The sequence below is a fragment of the Oncorhynchus clarkii genome, chromosome 1 (assembly GCF_045791955.1).
Source record: "Oncorhynchus clarkii lewisi isolate Uvic-CL-2024 chromosome 1, UVic_Ocla_1.0, whole genome shotgun sequence".
Taxonomy (NCBI): Eukaryota; Metazoa; Chordata; class Actinopteri; order Salmoniformes; family Salmonidae; genus Oncorhynchus; species Oncorhynchus clarkii.
Genome location: NC_092147.1, coordinates 80,139,559 through 80,152,595, shown reverse-complemented (window position 1 = coordinate 80,152,595; position 13,037 = coordinate 80,139,559). Strand labels below are relative to the sequence as shown.

The following is a 13,037-nucleotide window of genomic DNA, read 5'->3' as shown; positions in this document are numbered from 1 at the left end:
TAGCAGGGGCAACACCAGGGATGTGGGGTAAAGCATGGTGTTAGCAGGGGCAACACCAGGGATGTGGGGTAAAGCATGGTGTTAGCAGGGGCAACACCAGGGATGTGGGGTAAAGCATGGTGCTAGCAGGGGCAACACACCAGGGATGTGGGGTAAAGCATGGTGTTGGCAGGGGCAACACCTCAGACTGTACTGCAATTCAGCTATTAGCTGCAAATGTCTACATGGCATAAACAACATTTTACTAAACTATAAAAGCTATAAAAGCTAAATTACCAATATATTGTCAGACCTGACTGACCTCGTCCAAATTTTAGAAGACATTGATGAGTTCATAGAGCCGGCAGGAGAGCAGGTCGATGACAAACACCCACCACACACACACACACACACACACACACACACACACACACACACACACACACACACTACTGACCTCGTCCACATTCTCGAATGCGTTGATGACGTCGTAAGGCAGGCAGGAGAGCAGGTCGATGACGAACCAGGTCTTCAGGTAGTTCATCCTGATGAGCTTGGGGTCAGAGATGACCTCTCCGGCCGGGCCCACAAAGGTAGTGTGGAAGTTGAGCACGATGTCCACCAGGAAGATAACGTCTACAATGCTGTCCACCACCAACCACGTCACGTTGTTCTGCTTGGTCTGGAAGAGGAGAGGAGAGAATATTTGGTATAGTATCGGAGAGAATCTTTGGTATAGTAGGGGAGAGAATCTTTGGTATAGTAGGGGAGAGAATCTTTGGTATAGTAGGGGAGAGAATCTTTGGTATAGTAGGGAAGAGAATCTTTGGTATAGTATCGGAGAGAATCTTTGGTATAGTAGGGAAGAGAATCTTTGGTATAGTATCGGAGAGAATCTTTGGTATAGTAGGGGAGAGAATCTTTGGTATAGTAGGGGAGAGAATCTTTGGTATAGTAGGGGAGAGAATCTTTGGTATAGTAGGGAAGAGAATCTTTGGTATAGTATCGGAGAGAATCTTAGTAGAGCAGAGATAATCTTAGTAGAGCAGAGAGAATCTTAGTAGAGCAGAGAATATGTGTTACAGTAGGGGAAAGAATCTACTATACAGCCGAGATTATTACATTTATAATAAATTATTACAATGCTATTACATCTTTATTGTATCCCTGAGGACAGGATCTTTATTTTTGTAGAGAAGAAACACTTTATAACATAAAATAGAGTGGTTGATGTCACAAGCCTGCATAGATCTAGAATGTGTTGATAATATACTGTTTGTTATGGTTGAGTTTGTCGAGTCCCAAATGGCACCCTAGATAGGATAATGCACTATATTTCTTGCACTGGTCTTTTCCAACAAGCACTGACTTTGCAGATAGCTTCTTTATTGAGGAAAAAAGGACTTACTACGACTGTGACATGTGGTTGTCTCACATAGCTATATTAATTAAGATGAATGCACTAACTGTAAGTTGGTCTGGATAAGAGCATCTGCTAAATGACAAAAATGTAAATAATGGCAGCCATCTTGGTCAGGGATAAATTATATGTAATTCAATTCAAAGGTTCAGACCTTGAAGGAGACGTTGTAAGGAACCATGATGGCGGTGTAGAAAGTCAGGATGAGGATGACCCAGTCCCAGGTGGTCTTGAAGGCGCAGTAGTGGAGGATGATGTGGGGAGGCGTCTTGGGAGTCTCCTGCTTGTACTGGGGGAGGATGTCTGAGCCCAGCTGGAGGACCTGCAGATTGTATATCTTTGATGAGTTTGATTGAATAAAATCAAAGAAGGGTTTGGGGTAAACAGAGAGGTTACAGTTCACTTAAAGGTTGCTTACAAATTGTTACATCCATATATGGTGTGTGGGAGAAAAGTGTGTGTGTGTGTGTGTGTGTGGGCTCGCGAGTGTGTATATGAGTGTACATGTGTCATTTCAGTGCATCTCTGTAATCACAAAGGACAGAGACAAATGAATACACAGCACGGGGGCACATGCCTCACCCATAGCCAAATGGAAAGGCAACAAGCTCACACACATCTTCCCCCATACACACGCAGGGCTTAGCTTTATGAGAGTAGAGTTATAAACATTCACAACAGACATAAATACAGACGCATGCCTTAGCTTTATGAGAGTAGAGATATAAACATTCCCAACAGACAGAACTATGAGTGTACCTCAGCTAGGCGGGAGTGCTTGTGAACGTTCTCTCCCTTGTGTACAGTAGGCTGTAGCTGCTGTAACACCCCTCTACTGCTGGTCAGAGCACGAGTTAGCCGAGCGAACTTCCCCCAACCTGAGGCAACAAAAAAACATGTTTTGGGGTTAGCAGTCTGTGTGAAGATAATGTGTTGTAACTTTAATGTGTTACAGAGTTAATGTTTAAGTTTATTCATTGAGCTGTATCTAAAGATATTTCTTTACAGTTATTTGCATATGTAATTGTATTGGGTTGTGTTGAATTATGCTTTTTGACTGCAAGTTCCAGAATGCCTTGCGAGAGGAATGAGAGAGAGAGAACACGCCAATTATGTGCAGGTGCATTGATTGTGGCTGACTTTCCGATAGCATCTTACCTGCATTGCTCTGTACCAAAACAAAGTTGTTAAATGTAACGTGAACAAGTATTATTACTAAAAGAAGCTTTCATATCAAACCCGACGTCCCGAGTCATTACTTTGAAGTTAGTTAATCTAAAATTTGGTGCCGAAACCCGGGATATGAGCTGCGACGAAGAAGTGGCTGAAATGGCTGAGGAGGAACGTCGGCATGAAGCAGAAAGAATGAGACGAAAGCGGGGTACCATTCGAGGCGCAACAACGCGGATTTGAATCAGATTGACGTGGAAATATCCCAGTCAAATCCGGATACCGATCACTTGAGTTCATTGTTGGAATTGTTATCAACTAAGGAGGACAGTTTGTTTAAACTCAATCGTGGAATTGAACAGTTAGCGCCATTGGACGGATTGGAGGCAGAGATTGCATGCACAGAGGATTACAAAGAACGCATTATCATGCTGAAGAGTCGTGCACAAAGAGTGATAAAGAAGAAACAGGACGTCAATCCACTACCAGCCCGGGTGAGTGACGCTAACTCAAACATCTCACAGAGACAATCAGTAAGGCTACCAAAGTTGATTATTGAGAAATTCTATGGAGATGTCAGTATGTGGCAGGAGTTTTGGAGCCAGTATGAGACTGCTATTCACAACAATGATTCACTGTGTAAAAAAAGAGAAGTTTACCTATCTGAAAACATATCTCACTGGACCAGCTGCAAAAGCAGTAGCAGGACTGATGTTAACAGACAGTAACTATGATAATGCAATCGCTCTACTCAAGAGCAGATTTGGAAGGAAAGATCTTGTGATTAGTGCTCATATGTCAAAGCTGCTGAATCTCACACCTGTGAAGAAATCCTCTGATCTAAATGCATTGAGGCAGCTATTGGATGAATGTGAAATTCAGATTAGGAGCTTGGAATCACTGGGTGTAGTGTCAGAAACCTATGGAAGCCTACTATTCCCAATCTTACTACAGATGATTCCAGAGGACATAGCTCTTGACTATAGTCGTCAGAGGGGAGTAGATGATGAATGGAAAGTGTCTGAGATTATCAGTTTCCTACAGAAAGAGGTTCAGAGCAGGGAGAGAGCGCTACAAATGACAAGATCATACAACCAACAGAAAGAGAGCAAACCATGGAACAGGTCATGCTTCTCCAATGAAATGAAAACAAAAAGACCCAACATGCCCTCTGCTGCAGCACTGCATACAGCCAGCCAGAAGGAACAACAAATGTGTCTATTCTGTGACAGTGCAGACCACAAATCAGAAAACTGCACTGACTACAATATTGCTACACGCAAAGAGAAACTAAAGAACATGGGAAGATGCTTTGTATGTTTAGGACAGAGACACAGCAAAATTCTGTAAAGTCAAAGATGTGTCATGTGCAACATGTGGAAGCAGACATCACATTGCTGTGTGTACGAGTAATAGGAGTGAGGTGCAACCCCCTACTGTTTCTGTAGATGCTGTTGTTTCTTCAGTTGTTCCCCATTCAGTGAAGATGAAACCAGATGGACAGAACACTGTGTTGCTACAAACGGCAAAGGCATGGGTAGAAGGCCCATCGGGCAGGAAGATAGCTCATTGCTTACTAGATGGAGGCAGTCAGAGAAGCTTCATACATGAAAACCTTGTTAAGGGCTTGAAGCTACCAGTAATCAGACAAGAGGCACTCAAACTTCACACGTTTGGCTCCTCTGCCCCAGCAACATCCCAACGCAACACAGTGAAAGTCATCTTGGAGAATGTCTGGGACAAACAGCAGAGAATAGAGATAGAGGCAATTGAAACCCCAAGTGTGTGTGCACAGCTGTGATGAAGGTTCCTGGTGAATGGATTCAGTATGAGCTCAGTAAAAGGGGACTGCAGCTCGCAGACTTTCCAGGAGATGACAATGATCCTGAACTCTCTGTCCTGATAGGAGCAGACTACTACTGGCAGATAGTATCAGGCAGAGTGGAGCGACTGACGGAGACGCTAATTGCTTTAGAGAGCACCTTTGGATGGTCGGTGCAGGGACCCGTGTCCATGTCAAGTGTCGCCGAGGCAACCTGCATGTTCATCCCACTTGATGAAGACACATTAGTCTCCAAGCAACTGCATGCATTCTGGGAGCTTGAGTCTCTGGGTATTCTAAGCGAGAAAACACAGAACCCAGAGGAAACCGAGGCTCTACAAAGGTTCGAGGAAACAACCACCTTCAAAGATGGGCGATACCATGTGGAGTTGCCATGGAAACGAGAAATGCCAGAACTCCAAGACAACTATAGAATCGCCAAGAAACGGTTTGAAGGTCTGAAGAAAAGACTGAAGAAGGATGTGACGTTGTACAGCAGATACAATGAAGTAGTAGAGGACTACTTACAACAAGATGGCAGAGGACCTGCCCAAGGACAACGCATCAAGTGCAGACAACGTAAAATACTACTTACCTCACCATGCAGTACTCCAAAAAGATAAGGTGACAACAAAACTGAGAGTGGTGTTTGATGCCTCGTCCCATGAAGATGGCTGTCCATCCCTCAATGACTGTCTACTCACAGGACCGAACCTGAATCCGGATCTGCTCAGCGTTCTGATAAAGTTCAGACTACATGAGATCGCATTCATGGCAGACATCAAGAAAGCTTTCCTGCAGATATCCCTAGCAGAGAGAGACAGAGACGCCGTGAGATTTCTATGGCTCACTGCACCAAGGGTAGAAAATGAAGAGGAGCTGCGTGTGCTGAGGATGAAAAGAGGGGTATTTGGAGCTTCCCCAAGTCAATTTTTGCTGGCAGCTACAATCAGGAAGCACCTGAAACAATATGAAACAGAACAACCAGAAGTTGTAGAGATACTGAGAGAGTCACTCTACGTAGATGACGTCATTGCAAGTTCACACAATGTTGAAGAGGCTTACTTTGTGACAACAACTGCAAAGTGAATGCTGTCAATTGCAGGCATGGACCTCTGCAAATGGATGACAAATTCTCCTGAATTTAAAACAAAATGGGAGGAGAGTACGACAACTGACCACCCGTTGACGTTACAAACACAAGGATTAGTGCTGAAGGTTTTAGGTTTAGTATGGAGGCCGGAAACGGATGACTTTGTGTTTGACCTCAGGCCGCTACTGAGCATTCTAAAGCAAAAGGAAAACACAAAGAGTAGTGTTCTGCAGTCGTCTGCACGTATCTTCGACCCTCTTGGTTTCTTAACTCCCTTCACCATCAGGATCAAGTGCATGTTCCAGGAAATGTGGGAGAGGGGACTCACCTGGGACGAAGAATTACCACCTGATCTGACACGAGAATGGCAACAGTGGTGTTCAGAACTACCCCAGTTAACCAGCTCACCATACCAAGGTGGTACAGAACAGACATGCTGCCACAGAATAACCACACCCTGAAACTACACGTGTTCTGTGATGCAAGTGAAAGGGCTTACAGTGCAGTAGCTTACTTGCAAGGTGAGTCACAAGACAGGGAAACAACAAGTCTAGTCGCATCCAAGTCCAGGGTAGCCCCAATTAAGAAAATGACGCTACCACGCCTGGAGCTCATGGGAGCTGTGATTGGAGCGAGACTAGCAAACAACTTGATGACCACACTGAAAATGGAAGAAAAACAGATCAAAATGTGGACAGACTCTATGATCGGAGATCCAGTCCTTGACCAATCCAGAGTCATGGTCACATATTGAAGGGAAAACTAATCCAGCTGACCTCCCTACAAGAGGACAAACTGTTCGAAACTTGACACAGAGCGAGCTATGGTGGAATGGACGCAGAATTCTGACATCACCCAATCAGTCCGAAGAGACTGATGATAACAAGGTTGCAGAAGAGGTGAATACAGAACTCAAGTCCAGTTGCCAGGTTACTGTACAACTCACAGAAAACAGCACAGACATTACTGAACCTGTGTTGGAGCTTGAAAGGTACAGCAAACTGAAAAGAGTGTTCAGAGTCACCGCCTGGATAAAGATATTCATAGCCAATGCTCATACAACCATAAAGATGCAAGGTGAACTGACTGCTGACGAACTGTTCGATGCAGAAAAGTACTGGATTAAGGTAACACAACAACAGAGTTTTGGACAGGAGATCAAACTACTGACGGCAGGAAAAAGCCTAAACAATGACTGTAAAATCAGAGAACTGAAACCGTTCCTGGACGAACACGAACTGCTCAGTGTAGGAGGAAGACTGCAACAGTCCAACTTCACATTCAGAGAGCAGCACCCATGGGTTCTGCCCAATAAGTACAGATACTCAGAAATGCTGATACAGTACCACCATGAGAAGGTGATGCATTCTGGAGCAAGTGACACTCAGCACCCAACATTAAACAAGGAGGAAATGACACGCAGATGGAAGTACAGGCAGAGACTTGTGACCAGTTTCTGGAACAGTTGGCGAAGAGACTACTTGCTGGATCTAAAGTCAGCACACCGCTGTGCTGTGTACTCATTGGAGAAGATAACCTACCCAGACAAACCTGGAAACTAGGAAAGATTGAGGAACTGTTTCCAGGCCGAGATGGCTTAGTTAGATCATGTTCAGTTCGTACTGCTTCAGGAACTTTGTTGAGGAGACCTATTCAGTTGATATACTGCCTAGAGATCTAGATGAACACAATTGTTCATCGGGGGGGGAGGATGTTGTAACTTTAATGTGTTACAGAGTTAATGTTTAAGTTTATTCATTGAGCTGTATCTAAAGATATTTCTTTACAGTTATTTGCATATGTAATTGTATTGGGTTGTGTTGAATTATGCTTTTTGACTGCAAGTTCCAGAATGCCTTGCGAGAGGAATGAGAGAGAGAGAACACGCCAATTATGTGCAGGTGCATTGATTGTGGCTGACTTTCCGATAGCATCTTACCTGCATTGCTCTGTACCAAAACAAGGTTGTTAAATGTAACGTGAACAAGTATTATTACTAAAAGAAGCTTTCATGGGCCTCCCGGGTGGCGCAGTGGTTAAGGGCAGCGCCAGCTGTGCCATCAGAGTCCCTGGGTTCGCGCCCAGGCTCTGTCGTAACCGGCCGCGACCGGGAGGTCCGTGGGGCGACGCACAATTGGCCTAGCGTCGCCCGGGTTAGGGAGGGCTTGGTCGGTAGGGGTGTCCTTGTCTCATCGCGCACCAGCGACTCCTGTGGCGGGCTGGGCGCAGTGTGCGCTAACCAAGGTGGCCAGGTGCACGGTGTTTCCTCAGGCGCATTGGTGCGGCTGGCTTCCGGGTTGGATGTGCGCTGTGTTAAGAAGCAGTGCGGCTTGGTTGGGTTGTGTATCGGAGGACGCATGACTTTCAACCTTCGTCTCTCCCGAGCCCGTACAGGAGTTGTAGCGATGAGACAAGATAGTAGCTACTACAACAATTGGATACCACGAAATTGGGGAGAAAAAAGGGGTGAAATAAAAAATAAAAAAAGAAGCTTTCATATCAAACCCGAGGCTGTAGACAAAACACATTTTTTTATAATAATGTTATGATATTTTATTGTAAAACACACACACACACAGCCTACCCTAAAAAGCTTTGTAAAGACTGATTTGTATAATCTATAGGGGACTATCCCAGGAAGGCACAGTAGGATCACATCCTCTGCTGCCACTCAAACTGTCACTCACCTTTCGAGGTTTCGTCTTCTATTGGCTGTTTAAAGGCTGTGATGTCACTGAAGGTGCACAGAAACAGCACCACTTTTTCCTGTTCGTTTCGTATAGGGGCTATCTTCACAAAGAACCATACCGGCGTTCCTGAGACGAGAGAACATACACTGGTGAATAAACACAGCTTCATCTATAGCAGTATTTGTTTGATACAAATCGATCAAATGGGGAACACAACCATGAACAGTAACATATTTGGGGAGTTATAATTGGGCCTGTATTCACAAAGCATGTCAGTGTAGGAGTGCTGATCTAGGATCAGGTCCCCCCTGATTCATTATGATCTACAAGACAAATTGGATCCTAACTCAGCACTCCTACTCTTGCGACGCTTTGTGGATGCGGCCCCTGATCGCCAGCGTCCGTGCTGTCCCATGCGGCGTTGGAACATCATTGTACATATTCATAAGAAATGGCTGAATACATTTGCATTATGAGGCTTTTTTTTTCTTTTTTCAATTGGTACTTACTGTTCTTTTTATACATGAGTATTTCAAACGAATTCATCTCGTAGTTTTCAAACGTTAGCCGTACTTTCTGGCTAGTATCTTTGTCTGTGAGCTCCCCGTACATGAAGCTAGGAAACACAAAACAATGGGTTTATTTTTATGACAAAAAAAAACATTAAAACTCAAGTACGTAGAGGGTGTGTTAAGTGTACTTACCAGTTTTTTGTATGATTGCACAAACAATGTCATAATCTGAATTCTCTGTCCTTTTCACTTCTCTCTCATTCCCTCGCTCTGACTCTTAACTGTCTATTTCTCTCGCCCCCCACCCCGGGAGTATTCATTGCCTAAACGTTCTCCCTACCTTACAGGCCTGTCCCTGTGGGCCGAATGGGCTGATGCTTGTAGATGCTAACAGAGATGACACCATCAGGGGACTCTTCCAAGACACACACACACACACACACTTCTGTCCCTCGGCCTCACAGTGACTCAACATCAGCGAGTCAAATCCCAGATCCCATCACATATTACACCCGTGTGGGCAGAGAGGTGTGGCAGGCAGATTGTCTTGTTTCTCACCTAAGGAAGTGTTTGTAGACACCGGCCTAGTAGATCTGTTCAAGCCCATCTGATTCAACTAGTCAAGGGCTTGATGATTAAACAACTAATGTGTTGGTTCATTAGCTAGACTCAGGTGTGCTAGAGGTGGAATTGATCATGTGAAAGGCCTGGTGGTCCCAGAGGTGCTGCGCCATAGAATGTTAGAATGCTCCAGCAGCACAGTGGTGGCATACTGATCATGATGCTACACAGTGGGCTTGAGGTTCTTTCCAAGAAAGGTATGAGAAAGATCAGCCAGCCAACTGTCAGCTCTGTAGCAACACACACACACTTTATTTAACCTTTAAGCAGGGAGTCAGGCTGAGACCAAGGTCTCTTTATCAGATGAGCCCTGCACGAACACATCAATAAACATCATTTACACTACACATATTAAAAAATTATTTTGAGTTACTGGCCTCAGAAATTGCAGCCCAAATAAAGGCTTCACAGAGTTCAAGTAACTCTGTTTAACATTTTTTTGGTTACTACATGATTCCATATGTGTTATTTCATAGTTTTGATGTCTTCACTATTATTCTGCAATGTAGAAAATAGTACAAAATTAAGAAAAATCCTTGAACGAGTAGATGTGTCCAAACTTTTGATTGGTACTGTGTATATATACACACACACTCTCTCTCTAACTCTCTCTGGTTTAACACACTCTGGTTTCACACCACTGATTGCAGTTCTCGAGGTATGGTCTGTTCCAGTGTGTCTATAAATAAGTCTGGAGTTCAGTTAGCTTTGAATTGTGAATGACAGGGTCATTCTAATGAGACTATTTTGGGGGCTGCTCGAGAGGAGTGAAGACGCAACGGCTCCCAAAGACTAGTCGCTTCTTCTGACATTACTCCTGACAGGAACATATGCACACCATGCACCGACAGTCTGGGTTGTGTTCATTAGGGTACACTGCAGCAAAATGTTTTGCAAAAGAAGATTAAGACAAGCATTTCTTATTGGACAATAACTGCTAGGGTGCAACATCTCCCTAAGACTGTCGGCTTCATCTGACATCACTCCTGACAGGAACATGTCTCGACACATCACGTGCTAAGATCGGTGCCGTTCCCTTCAGACGGAGGTTCTTCTCAGCTAGAATTGCCAGACAAAGGTTACCGTAAGGTTCCCGAAATGTTGTGTTTGATTCCCCACTATATGGTCGACCCAAACAACAATGTGTTGGCTCAGATGTTTTCTCATGTTGTCCTTCCCAACACAGTCCGAGAATCTATGGTGATGCGTCACCAGGCCCGCCCAGTACAGTTCGGCTCAGTACTGTGAAATGTGTATTGGTGTCAAGTTATCAGTTGTTTTTATATGGAAGATGTGCTCATTGTTCTCACAACTTTAGTTTGAACTTAAAGAACAGAGAATAGTACCTTAAATAAGGAATATAATACCTATATCCCAGCAATTGTAAAATGTGTAAGAAGAGCTTTAAAAACACCCATGCTTTTTCACACAATAACAACTAATCTGGCTTTGTTAGGAGCTGAGCAAGCAGAGCTTGCTGACATTGAACAAGTCACCTTCGGAGAGTCTGAATAGGGGTTTGTTTCTTATTTTTTGCTGACTGGGATTAGCTGTAGAGTATGGGCTTTAGTTTGGCAAGGAAAGGTGATTCTCTTGTTTTACTCCATTTTTATTTTCAATGTAAATGTAAAAAAATTATACAATCCTGTTGGGCTGAAGTAAAAGAGGTTATCAACGAAGCAAAGAATCTGGTAATTGAATATACAGTCTCTGAAAATAATTCTGCATGTAGGAACGATGGAGTAAAATGAGCTGAAGAAGAAGAACCCAACAACAAGTACAAGAAAGCTAACTCTGGCACTACTGCACCTCAGTGTTTTCTGAGATGTAGGCGGTTATTGTTCAGTGTTGCTGTTAAATAAATCGACAAAACAGATGGAAGGCTGTGTACTGTACCTGCATGTGCTGCTCTTCTGCATGACTTCCGCCCTGTGGTACCCCGACAGCTTGCAGAAGCCATCGTTGCTATAGACGATGGGCCAGTCCACGATCTGAGCATTCCCAAGAACAAAATTGGTATCTGTCAAAGATGAGGGGGAACAGAGTAGAAGGTAAGGCTCACTCGTTTGAGATTGCTCAAAGTTATCAACAACACATTACGTGGGGTGGGGGAAAAGAGTGGAGGCGGGCAGGATTGGGACCAATTACATTTCAGTACAGTCATGATGAGGAACTGAATTGAATTCATAATTTGGAAAGAAAATCCAAATGCATGAATTGAATTTCAGTGAGTTCCAAAAGAACTGAAGTGAAATGGTGTTGACACCAATCCAGGGTCGGCATCGACAGGCGACAGCACAGTCATATCGCACGATGGAAGCCACTGCAGTACAGTGTGAAAACAGAGCAGCAGAATAATCCTTCACATACGGGTACTGTACTCAGTCTCAGACCATCCTTACCCTTAATGCTGAGTAAGTAAGCACTGCATGTGGGGAGGGTTAGTTTCAGTTAGGCTGGAAGGGGTATACATAAGACTGTCATAATGCCTACGTAAGCATGACATAATGCCTGCATAAGCATGACATAATGCCTACATAAGCATGACACCTGGGGCTTCATTTTGACCGAACAAAAATGTGCAGATTGTGTTAGAGAAGTCACTCCCAACACTGGAGACAACAGCATCTATTTCAAAACCACTCATTGTACCTATGAGAAAGTAGACAAACCACACAGGGTTTAAATCAAAGAGTGTAGATTTGTTTTGAAATAGATAGCTATGATGCTGAGTATGTAAAGTGATACCCTTTTTAGCACTGTCAAAATCCCACTCCAAGTGTTCCTGGTACAGTACATGTACAATTGATGATTTCTCACAGAGAACATTAACTTCTCAGAGGTTTAATGTAAACTTAAACATCAACAGGTTAACAAATACTACCAGGTGATTATAAAATATGATAGTTTGTTGTTTCTTTCCCTTATGTAATGTAATACCCCTTCAGATATACAGAAAGGCATAGAAACGCCTGTCTGTCCCAGCCAACAGACTCACTGAAGCTTACCACAGCACACTTCTATGCTGACAATGGCGATTCTATGCCACTAAATAGCACATGTATAATATCACATTTGTATGAATTTGTGATTTTGGGAAGGAAGGAAAAGCAAGCTCTAAAAAAACAATACAAGAGTCAATGTGATGAGGATCATATAGGCTTTTGTTCCATTCACAAATGACTGACATAGGAGCTACTCAGACAGCTACAGAGCTAGGAAAGTCTGCACCTAAAGCTTCAACCATTGACCGTATTACCTAACTGGAGTCAACAGGACTCATGCACAGGACTGGCCACACACACACACACACACACACACACAGAGTTAATTTGATGTGTTCCACCATCTTTTTATGGAAGAGAAGATACACTGGCAATTCTAAGGATACTTCTGACAAAGGATTCTAGAAAACTCCCAAATCTTAGGGATGGTTTCCACCATATATAAAATCCAGATTTAACCCTTTGCTGACTGCAGAACACAAAGGAAGAAAGACGGAGTCCCAGTTATACTGTACATTCACACCACTGTGCAGTTACATCCCTGTCCCAATATGAGTTGGGTGTAATACCTATGAACAACACTGATCTCTGTTATTCTGCATGTTCAAAGGGAAACTTAACTTCACTCCAATCCTCTAAAGCAACACACACACACACACACACACACACACACGTGCGCGCTCTATCGCTCTCTCTCATCACAAACACCCTCTTGAAAGTAGGTT

The 13,037-nt window shown here is 43.7% G+C and overlaps 1 protein-coding gene across 1 annotated transcript in view; it reads right to left on the bottom strand.

Annotated features, from left to right (window-relative positions):
* LOC139417943 (voltage-gated delayed rectifier potassium channel KCNH1-like) overlaps positions 1–13,037 on the bottom strand; it is an 85,950-nt gene that overhangs the window by 68,483 nt on the left and 4,430 nt on the right. Inside the window, exons 3-8 of the mRNA XM_071166956.1 lie at positions 11,204–11,327; positions 8,684–8,790; positions 8,172–8,300; positions 2,159–2,277; positions 1,554–1,721; positions 437–661 (exon numbers count right to left, since the gene is read on the bottom strand). Coding sequence (XP_071023057.1) covers positions 437–661; positions 1,554–1,721; positions 2,159–2,277; positions 8,172–8,300; positions 8,684–8,790; positions 11,204–11,327 — 872 coding nt within the window. The remainder of the gene's footprint in view (positions 1–436; positions 662–1,553; positions 1,722–2,158; positions 2,278–8,171; positions 8,301–8,683; positions 8,791–11,203; positions 11,328–13,037) is intronic.